This window comes from Folsomia candida, unplaced genomic scaffold, assembly GCF_002217175.1.
Source record: "Folsomia candida strain VU population unplaced genomic scaffold, ASM221717v1 Fcan01_Sc005, whole genome shotgun sequence".
NCBI classification, from domain to species: Eukaryota; Metazoa; Arthropoda; class Collembola; order Entomobryomorpha; family Isotomidae; genus Folsomia; species Folsomia candida.
Window position 1 is genome coordinate 370546 of NW_019091197.1, and position 17603 is coordinate 388148.

Sequence of the window (17603 nt, forward strand, 5' to 3'; positions counted from 1 at the left end):
AGCTTTTGGAAATTTTGACTTTCCTGGCAGCTACAGCTACTGACGTTGATGGCTTGGTTTTGAAAATTTTTTCAATTCTATTTTTCACTCGAGTGGTCGCTAGCTTCGCCGGACGACCAGCTGGCTTCTTGAATTGCACATTTTCGGAATCCTTGAACTTTTTTATGTAGGAATACACATTTGAACTTGGAATTCCTTCCTGCTTAAAAAAGTTCCAGGTCACCTTGGAGTCTCGGTTGGCTGTCGTGTTGTAGAACTCCATCACTCGTTTTGCTAACAGCTCCCTTTCAAACAAGCTTCTTCTACCCTTATCCATTTTTGAAATTTAAGAGTGATATACCAAATTGACCCTAATGAAGTGGGCTTTCAGAAATTTAAATTATTATAGTTCGCGGGTTTATTGATTTGTCAATATACTCGCTAGAGCGCGCATTCCCATTCATTCCCGGACGTTCTTTATAAATAAGGGGTGTGATGTCCTGTCTCTCTAATTTCGTCTTTCTAATCTTAATTATAAATAGTGAATATACATAGTCTCAACTTAAAAAGTGATAGTAGAGTAGATGACTATATTAGCTTAGTTTTAAGGAATTTCAAATTTATTCTTATTCCATTGAAAAGCCAGTTAAATTTCAAGTAGAAAACATGTATTAAACTTGAAAATATATTCCTCCTGTGACCATGAACAATTGGTCACGAAAGAGAAAGCTCCATCAAAAATACGCACGAAATTAATTGACAAACTGTGTCATTCCCGGGTCAGAAATTTTTTTGTGACCTTGACACTTATATGGGGCTCAGAACAGACCCTTTCCTCAATTTTAATCAATATTAGGTGGTGAAGTTGTCTGCGGTTCGAAAATTCCAACGTTAAACCTAAAGTGCAAATGAAGTCAGAAATATTGATTTTAATCCAGTTTTTCACGAATTTCGCTGTAAATGCTACTGTAGACGCCTTCACAAAGGTCGGTGGGTTTTCATCCGATATGGACTAGTTCTGGGGGTGCTCCATCTTCATCAGAACGTTTATCAAATATTTTTTTAAACTATCTCCTCTCCTTAATCAAGGAAATTGGGCTGTTTTTGCTCAATTCCCCCGATTCCCACCAAAACCATGAATGGAACCTGATAAGATAACATTTTGACCTTTATTTTGTAATCAGCTAACCCTTAGCATATTTGACATAAAATGTGTTAGTTTTTTGTTGAAATATGTTTCTGTCCTAAAGAAATTATCATCGGTAAACGGTTAGTTTTTTTGGTTTTTTCACCGTACCGTTTGGGGAGAGAGGTCGATTTTTTAACCCTTGCTTAGGCTTGGGAAATCTGTAGCATGTGACGCTTTCTAATCTAAAAGACCTTCATCTTAGGGTCACTTTTCAGTGCTAATCTGATCTCTAAAGTTGAAAGGTCATTTCTATGGCGAAACTATTCGGTGTCAGACGGAGATTTTGTGCTATTCTGGCGTTCAAAGCTTCGGACATCACTGTTGTCCTCCTTGACCTTGGACCACTGAAACCTTTATACCAAAGATAGACACTGTCTCTAGGATTACTTTAATAGTTTGGGCGTCCAGATCGTAGTTGTACTTACTTAGACTGCTACACTGCAACAAACATCGTGCATTTTTTTCTCGTGCAAAAAGTGAAAAATTATTGCCGCGCGCGTGTAGCTAAGCTTCTCCTACTTTTGACCTAGTGATGTCAAGTAAAAGCGGTCAACACCAATGATAGGCACTGAATGTATGCACAAACCACAACTGACCTTTTAATTTTATGTTGACCCGTTCAAAAACTACGCTCTACTATCACTTCTTATGGTAAGACTATGTATTTACGTATTTACATACATGTAGGGTTGCCCCGGGTAAAGGGTAGTTACCCGGTACCCGGCATACCCGGCCTGTTTTGGGATACCCGGTACCCGGCCGGGTACACTTAACTACCCGGTCTACCCGGCCGGGTAATTTAAATGTTCAATTTCTTTGTAAAACTTGTAAAAAATTTAGAATACGATGGATTTCATTTTTGTGCTTGGCATAAAACACTATATTTTGAAAGAATGCGTAAAACCTAGGCCAATTCTTAGGTGGAAATTATTATCCAGATTTTAAAATGCACTCACGTCAACCCTTGCATATCTCGCACATGAAGCATCACAATATAACTTGCGGTGTTTTGCGAAACTTGAGACATTACTCAAAACTTTTGCTAGAAAACAATTGGTTTTGCAAATTTATCCAGCAATTGCGTACGTTATAATTTCTCAAACTGTTCCTCCCGATTATCAGCGAGAGACACGCAAAAATCCATGAAAACTAGATCAAAATAGGCATCTTTAATAAAGCTGCGAGACTTTCGAAGGGATACTTTGCGCAAATTTTTTGAGCTTCACAAGTTTGCTAAATTAGTGGCAATGATAAATAAGACATAGTCGTGAGTATGTACGCTTTATGTATGTCCCACATAATTTTTTCATCTATTTATGGCCCATAGAGAGTTTTTTTTGCAAATATTACTTTTATATTAAGTTGGATATGGAGGTCAAAAATTACTTATGCTTAACGGATATAACTTGACAAGTCCAAGATTTTAAAGACGCTAACCTCACGTGTCCTGGCAGTTTCAGTCAAGGAGAAGGATTAGTAAAAACATTAAAAATTGGGTGGCAAGTACATACCAGGAAATATTTTCAAAAAATTCGACCAGCCACTCCACAAGGGGTGATGGTCCGGTCAACTCGGACACAAATTTAGAATGGGACTTTGTCCCTTATTCGGGATAAATGTAGTCTGTCCTGCATGTTTTTAACTTGCAATTTTTTAAAACTTGTAAAATTGTTGCAAATTCTACAGAAAAGTAGAATAATTCCCGTTATTTTTTATATATAAAGATTACCGGGTAGCCGGGTACCCGGCGAAATTTTAGGCCGAGTTCCGGGTAGCCGGGTACCGGGTAGTGTCACTACCCGGGGCAACCCTACATACATGTATATATTTATTTACATGCATGGTCCGAATGCGTAGTGGAAAATTTTCCTAAAATTTCAGATTTCACACCCATTATGCAAGGTCCCTTATCGGCTGAAGGTACATATCAACCTCACTCTACAACCCAGAACAAAGAGATCGCCGCTTTCTAATCTATTTAAGTATGCATGAAAATACATGCTAAATGCTTCACCCTACGGGGCCCTTCATTGCAGGCTACCTTTTCCAACATATACTTCACGTCCCTTTATTTAACCTAGTGTCCTTCAATCACTTTGGTTCCAGTCACTGTTCGACCCTGACCCATTGCACAAGCCCCCTTCCGCTGCTTGTGCTCCGCGACAAAGAAAAAATTTTCAAGGCTATACGAATCTGTGAACTTTACAAGTTTTGACTTATCTGAAACAATTCGAAGGTAAAAATTACTTTAATATTAAACATGTTATCAATTGTGTCCTATTTTGATAATCAAATCACCTTAATTTTGCATAATTGAGTATCCAATTTCGTGTCATTATGGAGTTATTAAAGATTAAACAAAGATTTTTATATTTAAGTGTAGAATTTTGGTCAGATATAAATCTACAATTACAGAATAAGTATGTACACTCTTAGAAATCCAGTATTAACATAATGCCAAGTGAATTTCATTTATGACTCTGTCAACGTGGCATTGATAAGTAATGAATAAAATAGCTCGGTATTAAAGCATCACCATAAAGGTAGCACATTTTTACGGACCCGTATAATTTTGATACCAAGACCAAGTGGTGGAAACTTTAATACCGAGAAATCAGTCCTTGCCTGACTACACGAAATTTCTAACTAAGAGTGTAGCTTCGTGATTATGTAAATATCTTGTACATAATTCAGCGTTATTTCATAATTTCCGTGTTTTAAATTATTTCAGAACTTCTAATAGAATGGACATTTTGGGTCTAATTTTCGTGGTCGCGACGTATTTTACTCTTATCCTTTGGGGGTGCTGGTTAATCTGGCAAATTTCAAAAGACGGCAAAAAGAAGAAAAATAAGGGTGTTTTCATTTCAAAAGCAGGTAAACATACTTAACATTGACTTAAACATTTACATAGAAACCATTGAGTTCAATTAATTTATACTTTATTCACATACTCTTGAAAATAACGGTACTTTATGGAAAAAATAATTACTCTCTATTCGCACACACTTGAACTTTTACAGAAATTGAGAATACTGCAAAACTACGACACTGTGAGTCTTAAATACCCTTAAATTATGCTGAGACTTGGAGACTGACAGTGCCGTAGTTTCTCAGACAGAATTCTCAATTTCTGTAAAAGTTCAACTTTATGTGAATGGAGAGGACATCCTAAATTCTTCGATTTGTGTCTTTGTCCGGGGAAACTTGGGAAAAGAAAATCCCGGAAAACTATGGCCAAAAAAGGTCCCCAAACCGCAAAGGTTCCTCACGGTTTCATGTTTTCATCCCCCGGCAACCACGTTTGCACTTACACACGCACTTGTATATTTAGTAAACTACATACTTCTACATACTAATTCCATAGTAACCTTATTCTTAGCCAACTTAACATTACTCTAAATTTAGTTAAATTTATTTAGCGTGCATTTACTTTCAAAACGGGTAACATTATTTTTAAGTGTGCCCGCTAAACTAAACTTAACCATATTATTCAGGCCGCTCAATCATCCAAGAGGAACAAATCGAGCTGCTCAGATCCCCTGGAAGTAGGTGGACCACGCGACTGGGTCTCGCTATCTCCCTATCTGACGACCTTATCGTGACGCGCCTCCATCCCGGCGTGGCGGAGCGGGACGGCCGGTTGAAAATCGGAGACCGCATTATCCAAGTGACCACACCAGCGGGGAAGGACGTCAACCTGATCGGAATGGAGAAATGGATGGCCGTCAATATAATGAAGGCGGGGAGAAGGGTCAAGTTTCTGGTGAGACGGTTGGTAACCAAGGAGGCGCCAAGGGATCGAGTGGAAACGTACATCAAGGCAGCCGACGGCGTGACGGTGGAGATCATGTCGAAGGGTAAACGCGAAAATAAGGCGGACCTTGGTAAGAAAGTAAGGGAACAAAGCGAGAAACAGGATGATGCTACCATTGAATCGGATTATACTGACTTGACCTCTGAATCGAATTCGGATGATACTGACCTGACCTCTGAATCAGATGATTCTGACGTGACCCCTGAATTGAATGATACTGACCTGACCTCTGAATCGAATCATAATGACTTGACCCCTAAATCTGAGAGCGATAATGTGTCCTCGGGGTTGGAGGGGGACAGTGAGGTCCTTAAGGCCTGTGAGGCGGAGAAGGAGGAAGCGTATGAGGTCTGTAAAGAGGAAGGGGAGGATGTGACCCTTGATCAGCCTGAGGATCTTCAAGAAATCCATCACGATTCCGACTCTGAGCTGAGTGAGCTATGGGATATCATCACGTGCGACGAGTAAATAGTGGTTCTCACAGAAACCACAAATATCTAGCTATTTACATACGTATGCATGTATGCAGTTGTAGAATTATCAATAATATTTCAGCGCATATTTCGCAAATATTAATCTTAGTAGGAAGCATCGTATTTAATTTAATTGTTAAGCAAAATATTCGAGTAGAAATAATGAACTATTCGAAATTACATATGTATGAGGAGTTAAATTTAGACCTAAATTTGACTCAATGTTTACAAAGAAAATATGCATGGATTTGCTTATCCCTCCCTAGTATTTTTGTAAGTTTGAAACATTTCAGAGTTGTCATACATATGGTTGTTTTCATTATTTATTCTTGTGTGTATTATGGAAAATAAATAAGTGGATACTATTCAAATGTTGGTCAAATACATATCAAAATTGAATTTTCACAGTTGACTAAAAAATTAAACTTGTCATCATCATTCATCTATAAACCGCATATTTTGGCTAATGTTGTCTAATGGTAAACAATGCCAATACCATTATCACTTATTTTGGATTACATACTTATTTGGTACATTTATTTCATTATATGGTCCGTAAACATTGTGAACATTTTTAGTCGTCATATATCAAAATTCTCAGAATAATAATCAAAAACACTTTTTCAGACATTTTTTCCTTCATAAGTTATATGTGTACAACAGTTTGTTTATTTACTTTAATTTTGCCAGTTTTTATTATTACACTTGTTACTAAATATGTACATAAATCAACAATATGAAATCCTATATAAATTATTTCCATATGTAAATGGATAAACGCCCACCAGTTCATATTTCTAAAAATTGGGTTATAAATATCCCAATGAAGTATTTATCTATGGAAGCTATGTTCTGCCAAAATATGTAAGACAACAGTCTGCCAATATTTGAGACCTTCACGATAGACATTTCATATTCACATTCATTTTTGGCCAACTACACATCGTCACTTCTGCTGATCAGATTTATTGACTCGTTCGTATAACAATATTAACTTGTAAGAATAACCTAGCAATTCTAACACTCGCGGATTAAAAGTCACGTTGAACTCGACTCTTAAACCCATTCTCCTTGCTAATGAAAGTTTTTAAAAAGCTGCTCCACTCCCTCGACACACGACGAACGTCCCTCCCAAGCGGAAGCAAATTATAATTAAACTCTATTGCCAACAAAACCATGGAAAATACGAAGCCACCGAGTAACACGGAAATTGGGGTGTGCACATCGCCAATGTCCATGGCTTGGGTGGAGTGCTGTTTAAATTTTTTGGGACATTTTCTCTCCGCCGTGGACGACCATTTTTTCTCAAGCCTTTTTATGAATCCGTACTCGTAAAAGGTGACAATCCTGCTTGGTGGGAAAAATAAGGTCGAATTGAAAAAAAAATTAGTATTTACTGTACTCACGTCAACGTTCACATCTCTCGCAATTGAGTATAGCAACATAATTTGGCAAGTTGTAAAAATTTGTGAGATTTCACACAACATTTTCTAGGCAACCATAGGATTTTTTTTGCAAATTTGGGCATGTTTTTATTTCGCAAACTCAACCTCTCTGTAAAAGTCTGTAAGTGCCGTAGAACTTGCAAATAATCCATGGAAGCCAAATTAAAATAGGTTAGCAGAACCGTTTTTTCAGATTTGCGAAATTTGCGAATTCCGTAACGTCACAAATTTTTTGCGCTTCGCATGTTTGCTCAGTGATTTACGATGCGAAATTAGACGCTATCATGAGTACGCTCATTAAGTGTGATTGTGTATGTACCATGGATTAAAAATCTCCCGCAAAATGGATCCTTTCCGAACAAACATCCCGGCTGAAATAGTACTCCCAGGAATTTTGATGACGCGAATTTTATTGCATACGAAATCATCACTTAGCCCCATCGCGCGGTAATTGACGATTGGTGCGCCGTCAAACGTTACGTATGCCGCGGGTTCGGACAACGTCCTCTGTAAGCCGGTGTTCAAGTCGAGGAATCGGGACGAACTCAGGTTGCCCCCGGTGTTTTCGGCGTATCCTTTACTTTGGCGGCGGCGGTCGACAATGTCCTGTTTCAGACATACATGAGACATAATTTTATATTGGGGGAAATTGACTCAAACACTTGTGGTTTTTTACAGTGCTTTGTGTCTTTCTTGGGTTTGCTACATTTCTTGCTCTGCAACGCAAGAACTGCAAGGTACAAAAAACTGCGAAAAATTGGAAGAAATGTCCGACATCTAGCAACGCACCCAATGAACTATGCCGGTGAACTATATACATATATAGTTTCTTGCTAATTGTTACTCGCACCTGAGACATTTGTTTATTTATTTATATGCCGAATTGAATGTCCGAGAAATTGGTTGACCAAATGGGAATGAATGTACCATCCAATGGGACAGTTGAAATGTCATCGTGTCCATAAATATTTACGTAATCAAGCATGCACTTTTAGCGATATTTTTTGTATTATTCACTACCTGCACAAATTTGTGAGTAAAAGAGGCCGATTCGTCCCCATAAACTTCAATTTTGCTCGCCACCAATTCCGCAAACGATTTAATAGGATCCACTTCTATTGATAGGGTTGACATTAGCGTAGCTGATAACGCCGTATATGCCACGATGGAGGTAAGTGTTAACGAAATGTAAATAACTCTGAGCGGCGTGGCATTCGGGCTTCCAACGAAATCTGTTAAATAAATAAACAATATTTACAAATTGTCTCCAATTCCCTCCAATTTGGACTAACTTCGTTGGCAGAACGTCACCAAAACCCAGTACCCGGCTTCGTCACCATGTTTAAAATCATGGTCCCCGCCATAGCTATCCAATTCACTATACTTCATCCCAATCCATGCGGTAATCTTGACCAATAGAAAAACGCAAATGGCTAAAACTAATAGCGCAATCCACAATTCGGGGTGAAGTGAGGAAGTCAAGAGATTAGTGTCAGAATAGCTTGGCGGCTGCCGAAACGATGCGACCAGGCTGCCCAGCGTTACTGGGGTAAGAAAGAAAAAATCTGCGACTCTGATGTCCACAAATGCAGTAATTGTGATGGAAAAGTCAGCCTCGTGATGAGCCACTTGACCCGCTAGACCAGTCCAAGTTCCGTTGGGGAGACGGTCAGGCCATCCTTCGCCTCGGAGGGCAATGTGGCTAAGAAAAAATGGTGAAATGTGGATTCAGTTATGACTGCAAAATATTCGGGATAATTCACTCCAATGTTTGTAACTGGGTAAAATATTAGTAGGAAAATTCACCGAGGCCTTAGTAACATGGGAAAATTCGCAAACTCTGTAAACTTTTAAAAATATTCCGAATATTTCTAAGGAACATTAGCTTACAAATCTTTAAATTTACTTAGGTGAATGGCATGGATAACTTATGGATTTTACAAAGATATGTACCAATGAATGCGTGAATTTTCCTCTATTAAAAATACCTATGTATTTTACGAAATAAAAAAAACTTTCACATGCATAAATTTACAATGGTGGTCAGCCAAATTTCAGAAGTCTGTTTGAATAACTACTAATTGTAAGTATATAGTTACATACATACATAAGTACATATGTTGTATAACTATTGTTTTACATAATTGAAATTACATAAGTGGCACAATTGCACATAAGTGACATAATTGTCACTTATGTAAAGCGCAACATTACATAATTACCAATGGATATATATCAATTTATTTGCTGCTAGTTTAGCATGCTGTTATCTTAAGGAAGGTATGTAACAAAAATTCTGCCGTATATACATGTATGTATCTACATATATAATATGTAATCATTTAAGTGTACATTAAGCGTACGCAAAGTAACAGGGGATTTGTACAAGATTTGCAGGCTAATTTGCACTCGTAACTTTATGCACAAATGTAAAAATATGCATAGTCTCCTTGGCTAAAAAACTTCCGAGTGAATAATGAAAAGTGATAATTTTGTAAGGAACAATAAATTACGAAAAATTAAGCGCATATTCCAAGAGGTGGAGGACATCGTGGGAAAATCCTGAAGTAAATTCGACACTTCCATCCGGCAAGGTGACCAATGTAAGTTGATCCGAGTAGTTTGGGTCATCCTGTAAATAGATAAGAGTAAATATTTATCTAAATATGTATTTATGCATGTCCAAATTGACAAAAATTTGTAAATAAACTTCACGCAAAATTAAATCAACTAAAATTCTACATGGTTTATTTAGTACTGTGAGGCACAAACTCTGTGCCCACGGGAAACACAAAGGGTTGAATAAAAAACAGGGTCTGTAGGGTACCACCTAAAAAATTGAAACTTTGCCAGAATTTAGAAATCTTTTTTGTTCCTTTTTCAATATCTGACCTCTCTTACCGATAATAACTGGTCAAAGGTGAGATATCCAAAAATTTTACAGGGAAAAAATTGTCCTTTGATGTGTTCTAAATAAATTCAGGAAACGTTTCGATTTTTTACGTCGTACCCCGCAGACATTTTTTGCTTTGACCCTACCTGTTTCTCACGGGCGCAGAGTTTGTGGTGTACAGTAACTTACCAAACCAACGACTCGAATTGTTTCGCCCGATATGGAGTTACCCTCTGAACTTGTACGCAATTTGGCTGGAGCTCTTGTCATGTTCTCTTGTCGTGAAAGGTTGCTGGTCAGTACTGAAGTGGATTATTGAAAACATGTGAATATTTCTGCACATGTGAATGAATTGGTGGCAATTTAATGAAAAAATACGTATTAAGACTGGCTGAGGCATATTTGCTCAGAAAAAGTACTTCAACACATACTCGAGTACTAATCGTGTGTCAATATTGACACTGGAATAAGTCATTGATTTACGATTCCATAAATGTGTTGCGATTGTAAGTTGCCATTGACAACGACACGTAAAATGAATGCAGGCAAAACCTTGTATGGAATACATAATTATTAGCTGAACACGCTTTATTATTAAGCATTTAGAAGAAATAGCACAGTTTGAAGATCCCGACACGTGTCAAAATTCGCATAAAAATATAGACATATGGGGTTTACGTCGAAACAAAGGAGTGATGGAAATTAACTAGCATCAGTACGCAGTTATGTAAGTATAAATTTGATGCACAGTGGCCTCGTGTCTCTTATCGAGTTTTAAAACTTTAATTTTGGGTTATTCACATACCAGACGTAGGTGAATACGATATTCTGAACAATACTAACTTTCAGCCATTTTTAGGCTTCCTCCTTCGAATTGCTAGCATCATTTCACTTAAAAGATAATGATTTTCGAATTGATGTACATATGCATGTGCATCTGATAGTGAAACACGTTCAAAAACTGGAATATGTACAATCGTGTTGGTCATTACATACGTATTGTACGAGAAACTATACACAAATACTGACACGGTGTACTTAAATTCGACGTATCGTTTTCGTTATTGTATTTTCCTATCTGCCCTTGCATACATATATACCTATATACATATATGTATATACATAGAAATATGCAGATACGTTCATACCTTGGGTCACAAGGAAAATTTTTTGTGAGTATAGACTTAAGTTCTGGGCACCATTAAAAAGTGTAGTCGGCATTCTAATGCATGCATACAGTCAATGGAACAAGTATTGGCAACACCCACACAAGCTAAATAAAATTGGCTATAACTTTGGCATGCATTATCAAATTAGCATGAAAATTTGTACGCAATTAGCAAATCTAATGTAGTTTTCGATTATAATCATGTTTTATTGATTAAAATTGGATAAACACAGTTTTTAAATAATTTGTTGGAAAATATGTAAAATTAACCCGCAAAAAGTATTGGCACCCTATAACTTATAAAATCATAAATCAAAGAATCGCCAATTTTATTACGTCACACTGCTTCTAATGTTACGCGGCACCTCCCCTCGACGCAATAAGAGCATAAATAGGCCGTTGAATTGATTCGACAAGGTTCTTTATAACGTTTTTTTATATGGTTGGCCACACTTGTTTCGAACTTTTGACAAGCTCGTTTTTCATCGAGTGGTTTCCCACCGGTCTCTCTTTTCGCAGCCCAAATAATCAGAATGACATCAGGAGACTTTGCAGCCAACGAAAGAAGCTTAACCTTTTCGGTCTCCAAAAACTTGCATCCTTAATTGGGGTAGCTGTTTTGGGTCACTGCATTTTTGGAATATAAAATTCCTCCCCAGATCAGGTTTTTATCAAATAATTTCAAATTATCGTTTGGAATGATTAATTAGACCTCCCTGGTCATGATTTTATCGATAATGACCAGGTAAACACGCCGCCACCTAGTCATTTAACCCCAAACCATAATCGATCCTCCTATGTGTTAAACTGCCATACGAACGTTTTCGTATTTCTGAGCCTTTTATGGCATCCGCCAGACTTGAACCAATTAATGAGCTCCGAATAAGTAAAATATGCCTATGTCGTACCAGTAGATTTTATTTCATTCATTGGAAGTCAATTGAGGCTTATATTTAGCCCATCCCAATTTATTGAGGTGGTTCGCTTTGGGGACTCTCTCGTCGGTCGGGCTACTGGAGCCTGAAACCCCAAGGCATAATTTTTTAGTGAACACCAAATTGAATGATATGTTTGCCCACAGTTAGTACTGCAATTCAACATGGATTTGGGGGCTAAAATCTTCCGATCTCGAGTGATTTGTTGCTTGATTCATCAGTAGATTTTGGGCGTAGGTGACCTTTTTCCTCCGCATCGTCGAAAAGTAGAAACTGAGATCGTCATTTTATATTTCTTTGCTACGTTTTCAATAGTGAATATGGAAAAGTATGTTTTCTCTTTGATTTTTTGATAACAAAGCATTTATATGGAAGAGGCATGAATATTTCTCGCCGCGCCAAATACAGCTGGTTTAGTGCCGCCATTTTGGCTCCAGACAACACAACTGTAGACTTAAAATGTCGCTAACGTTATATTTTGTCACTTAATTACCTTACCGTAACGAAATGTGGAAGATGGTTAAGAAAATTGTGTCTAGTAACTAATTTAGCCACATGTTGCCAATACTTTTTGCAGGTTCGTACCTGACTAGTTAGGGTCAAAATTTGGATTGCGTTATGTTTACTAGGTTTAAATCGGAAACACGATTATAATCGAACACTACATTAGATTTATCAAATGTGTTCAAAGTTTCACGCTAATTTGATAACGCATGCCAAAGTTATAACCAATTTTATTTAGCTTGCGTGGGTGTTGCCAATACTTTTTCCATTGACTGTATATTCATAACGATACATACATACCTATTTATTTTTCGTGGTACCCTGAATTCACCCTTATTAGTTTGCAACATGGACAAATTCTAGTTTTCAGTCCCTTTGTCTGTCTCTTTGAAATAATGAACCTTTCTTCCAATGCCATCATTTCCAAAAATAGTCATGGGGTCGTTTACACCAAATATTTAAATTCCATCCATTTACTTCACTACCCCTGCCCTTTGCACACGTACTTTTGCAAGCCCTTGTATTCTATTGTGCACATCAAACTAGAAATTTAAAAGGAAAACGTTGTTTAAAAAGGTACAATTTTCTTCAACTATTTTCCATATAACAAATCAGATTTTCAAATAGTAAGTAATCATGTCATACATATTTATTTAAATTAATTTTTACCACTAATTTTTACCAAATTTCCTTACTTTTTAAGCAACTTTTTTTTAAATATTCAGCTACTGTAAATGGGCTTACGTTGTTTCAAATTGTGCATACGAGTTGTCGTATGTTATGGGGTTCATTTTAATTACAACTTGCTTAGTATCAAATTATAATGAGGGTACATATTCATTATGTATTTCTTCGTATCGTAAAATACATTGCGACAGTTACGAGATTTTGTCTGCGTTGTAGGGTTGCCGCGGGTAACGGGTCGGGTACCCGTTACCCGCATACCCGCACGATTCTTGCGGGGACCCGTTATCTGCGGGTAGCAAGAACTACCCGCACGGGTAACGGGTAGTTCAGTTTTTATTTAATTTTCGACATAAATCAGTTCACAAAGAAAGTTAGCAGCAACTTAGTCCATTTACCTATAAAAGTGACAATTTATTATTTATCCATTTCAAAATTTGCTATTTGCCATTTGCCAGCAACTGGCGTTTATAGCGAGCGTGTTTATTCGGAGGTCACAGAAGCCTACGGCAGCCTCAAATGCTTATCACATCCCGAAAATGCAGAGAAATTATTGTTTCTCAAGCATAATTAACCTAAAATATCAATAATAATTTGTCCTGTATTAGTGTCTATTTATGTTATACTGACGAGATTTTAATTTGTGCTTTGAAGGTGAAAACCTCAATCCGACTGAAAGCAAAAATTTTATTCGTAGACAATTTTTTATTGAAAACTTCATTGAAATCAAAGTTTAAAAAATCAAACTAAAAATTTAACCTTTTCTCAAGGTATACACGAAGATTGTCTAGCGAGAATATCAGAAAGTAAAGCCAAAAGTTTGGAATCGTGTGATACTTTCCGTTGAATGTCCACTTTAAAGAAAAACATTGGAGCCAAAGTTCAATTTTTAAGTAAATGATCTGCATCTTTTGCCTCCACTGGACGAAGACCATGGTTGATGGTGGACTTTGAACTCTCCCCCCCCCATAGTTTTCTTTAAAGGGAATGTAACGGAAAGATCAGTGATAATTCATAAGTTTTGGCTTAATTTTTTTATATAATTTGCTAAGAAATCCTGGCATAGCTTGAAAAAGGTTGCATTGTAAGCCAAAAAGTCTGGTTTGAGAATCATCTAATGATATCTAGGAAATTATGGCATTCGTAACCTGCACAGCATTATCTCAAACTACTGAACATCCCAAATTAGCAAATAATTCGTTAAATTTAATTAATTCTGAAAGTTGGTTAGTGTTTAAATTAATTCTCATAACGGGTAGCGGGTAACGGGTAACCGCACGGGTACCCGTGCGGGTACGGGTAGTTGTGCTGCGGGTAGCGGGTCGGGTAACGGGTAGCGGTTTCGCTACCCGCGGCAACCCTACTGCGTTGTAAGATTTGTCACAAAGAGTCAAATTTGTCGCAAATGGTTGTCAAAAGTCACGTTACTAACAATACTATGGTGTGAAGTGTAACCCTCCGATTTGGTTGAAATTTTGAAATTATGTGGTCCATGCCAATTCAACCAACGTTTCTTGAGGCAGTTTGTGCGATAGGCAGAATTTGCCAAAATATTTGGATTACGGTTGAAAAATGTGCTATTTTTAGCACGGTAAGAGAAAGGAAGTGGGGTTTGCCTATGTATTTTACGGGAAGTGGGGTCCGCCTGGTAAAAATGGCCCGTTTTTTAACTTTGCCCTCAAATATTTTGGCAAATTTTGACCATCGCACAAACTGCCTAAAGAAACATTGGTTAGATTGGCATGGACCATATAATTTCAAAAGTTCAACCAAATCGGAGGGTAACACTTCACACCATCGCATTGTAAGCTTACGATTTTTACGAAGCTTGCCTTTGCTTTTTTAGCCTATTTTACTATACTAAGGATACGAAGAAGGAACGAATACCCTCATTATAACGTACACATTTACATACATACATATGTAATACTCAAGCATATGTAGAACGTGAACTTCTTGAGTTGAGAGTAAAGGTGCTATATGTACATAAATATGGCCCCATCTTCAAAAAATGTAACAGTTCGGTTAAAAAGGATAATACGTTGCATGCAAATCTAAACGTTTCTTGAGAATGTACATATGTATGCACCACCTTCGTGAATTTTAATTACTTTAATTGTACAGTTGCTACATACAAAATTATTTATGCATTTTAGAATCTTCGCAAGATGCCCGACGATGGAGCTTTCCTTGTTATAGCATCTTTTGTGTGGTTTTTGGTTTGCTACTTTCTGAATGTCGCTATTCAACAAATAAACCAACTAAGTCCAAAAACTCAGCAGGAACATGAGGTCCCCAAAAGCCCAGGTATTTTCATACAACTTATCATGTAAAATCTAGTTAAATAAATAACCCTATACTCACGCCGAACTTCGCATGTCTCGCAAATTGAGAATACATATATATGTACGTAGTAACGGAATTTGTAAAGTTTACGAAATTTTCAAATTATATTTCACGAAATTTGCGAAATCATACTTTGAACAGAGTGTGCAAACAGGCGCCTTTTTGAGAAAAAATTCACGCCTTTTTGCCATTTTGCCTGTTTCAATGCCGAATTGCCTTTTTGCGTGCCTTTTTGCCCGTTTGATGCCTTTTTGCCTTTTCCCATATGTTCCCATTGGGTATTGCCTGAAACATTTTAAAAATTTTCTTATGGACAAGGAAGTGTGACAACAATTGGTTTACATTTCATTGAGGTTGTATTATTTTATGGGTAATTTCGTGGTTTGACATGCTACATAAATAATGCGAAGGTTGGAATTGGCGGAAATTATATAGTGGCAATTGGTCAAGAGTGGCAATTGTTGGATGACAAAGTGCACAATAATACCTCAAGATGTGCATACATTTTTTAGTGGTGTCGACGATTATCCAAATCGGCTTAATAAACAGAACTTAATGATTCACGTGTGGTCAAATCCGGTGGACAGTAAAAGAGTACAACTAACAAATCATGGGATCGTATTGTCATATTACCCCGATTTCACCAAAAAGGCAAAAAGGCATTTCGGGCAATCGGGCATGCCCAAAATTCACGTGCCTAATAGGCAAAAAGGCATTTCAGGCACGGCATGCCTTTTTGCCCTTGCACACTCTGACTTTAAACAATTTCCCAAGTCATATTTTGCGAGTCCACCCACGGCACATTTTTTTTTACTTATTTACTTATCTGTAGTTTCGCATGTTGCATGGTAAATGAGCTGTGATGTTTATACATATCTAATAAGACGTTTAATGTATCTGTATGTATCCGAGTGTGATAACAAGCTGAACCCTGTTTTTTGTAGCACATTTAAATAAGTATGTACATATTTGTATTCAGGTCATGCAAAAATCGAGGAAGAAGAAATCAACCTTGCCATGTCTGAAGGGGGAAAGAGAATACCGTTACTGGACATTTACTTATCCGAGAACTTGGTCGTGACGAGTATCACACGAGGCGGTGTGGTGGACCGGGACGGCAGGGTAAAAGTGGGGGACCATCTTGTCCAACTGACCAACCAGGAAGGGAGGGATGTCAATCTGATCGGAATGTAGAAGAGCGAAATTTGCCCGTTAAGAAGGCACTTTGGCGACCATGCTAAATTTAGGGTGAAACGGTTAGTGTTCGTAGAGGAAGATGAGGCATCTCCAGAGGAAGGGGAATCTTCGCAATGTGAACGTGTGCTGGCCTCTTTAGTTACGAAAGTGGACAAAATTAGGGACGAGATGCGGGTGATTTTGGCAAAACTTGATACCAAAACGGTTGAAGGTGTGACGATGGTGGGAGAAAGTGTGACGATGGCGGAAGAAGGTCATCTTCCTATGGGAGAAGTGGGGGAAGGTGAGATTACACGTGTGAAAGACGGCGATGATAATGAAACAGCACACGTGGTAGGATCTGACCTCGCATGGTTAGATGGTGGCTGGGTTTTACTGTCATAAAATTATTACTGCTTGATTTCTTACACTTTTTCGGGATTTCGTGAACTGCACTGTTAAACAACTTTATAAAAATGCTAAGGGTAAGAAATAGAAGAAATAGAAGACACTATTTAAATGGCTATCACTTCGTAATACAGTTAATTGTGCGGATTTTCGGCTGTATTTCGTTCATTCCTTTAACGCAAAAAAATTTTGATTTTTTAAAAACCAAATTTTAATGTTACTACATTCAATTCATAGATATGTGTGCATTGCTCAATTACAAATTAGCGAATATCTGCAAATAAAATTTATTATAATACTTTAATGAATAAAAAATAAAAATTACAAATATAGGCAAGCATTTTGTTGCATATTGATAGATTAGTTGCAAAGTGTTATTTGATGAAATTACATAAACACGTATATGTGCATGCAAACTTAAAATGTCAGTACGTGCATATATCGTTGTATATATTTTCGCACGTTATTGACAACGTGCGAACGTGCTCTGCTGTCTTATCTGTCACAAGGACCGATGTTAAGTCAGTCGCCCCGATTTCTGACTGAAGGTTTTCATTCGCATTCAGTAATTTTTGTTCAAATCCAT

The 17603-nt window shown here is 37.4% G+C and overlaps 2 protein-coding genes and 1 long non-coding RNA gene across 3 annotated transcripts; 2 read left to right on the top strand and 1 right to left on the bottom strand.

Moving 5' to 3' along the window:
* The first annotated feature begins 3259 nt into the window (after positions 1 to 3259).
* On the top strand, positions 3260 to 5829 carry LOC110850148. Its single transcript, XM_022097629.2, has 3 exons — positions 3260 to 3404; positions 3900 to 4045; positions 4666 to 5829. Exons 2-3 carry the CDS (start codon positions 3913 to 3915, stop codon positions 5451 to 5453), a joined length of 921 nt encoding a protein of 306 aa, XP_021953321.1. The 5' UTR covers positions 3260 to 3404; positions 3900 to 3912; the 3' UTR covers positions 5454 to 5829.
* A 559-nt stretch (positions 5830 to 6388) lies between these two features.
* On the bottom strand, positions 6389 to 8622 carry LOC118435718. The gene is made up of 4 exons (XM_035852113.1): positions 8196 to 8622; positions 7924 to 8135; positions 7223 to 7509; positions 6389 to 6805 (listed from the first exon to the last, which is right to left on the bottom strand). Exons 1-4 carry the CDS (start codon positions 8290 to 8292, stop codon positions 6490 to 6492), a joined length of 912 nt encoding a protein of 303 aa, XP_035708006.1. The 5' UTR covers positions 8293 to 8622; the 3' UTR covers positions 6389 to 6489.
* Positions 8623 to 12888: 4266 nt separating this feature from the next.
* Positions 12889 to 17263, top strand: LOC118435770. Its single transcript, XR_004834999.1, has 3 exons — positions 12889 to 12979; positions 15244 to 15394; positions 16413 to 17263. It is a non-coding gene; the product is annotated as an uncharacterized LOC118435770 (long non-coding RNA).
* Positions 17264 to 17603: the final 340 nt, after the last annotated feature.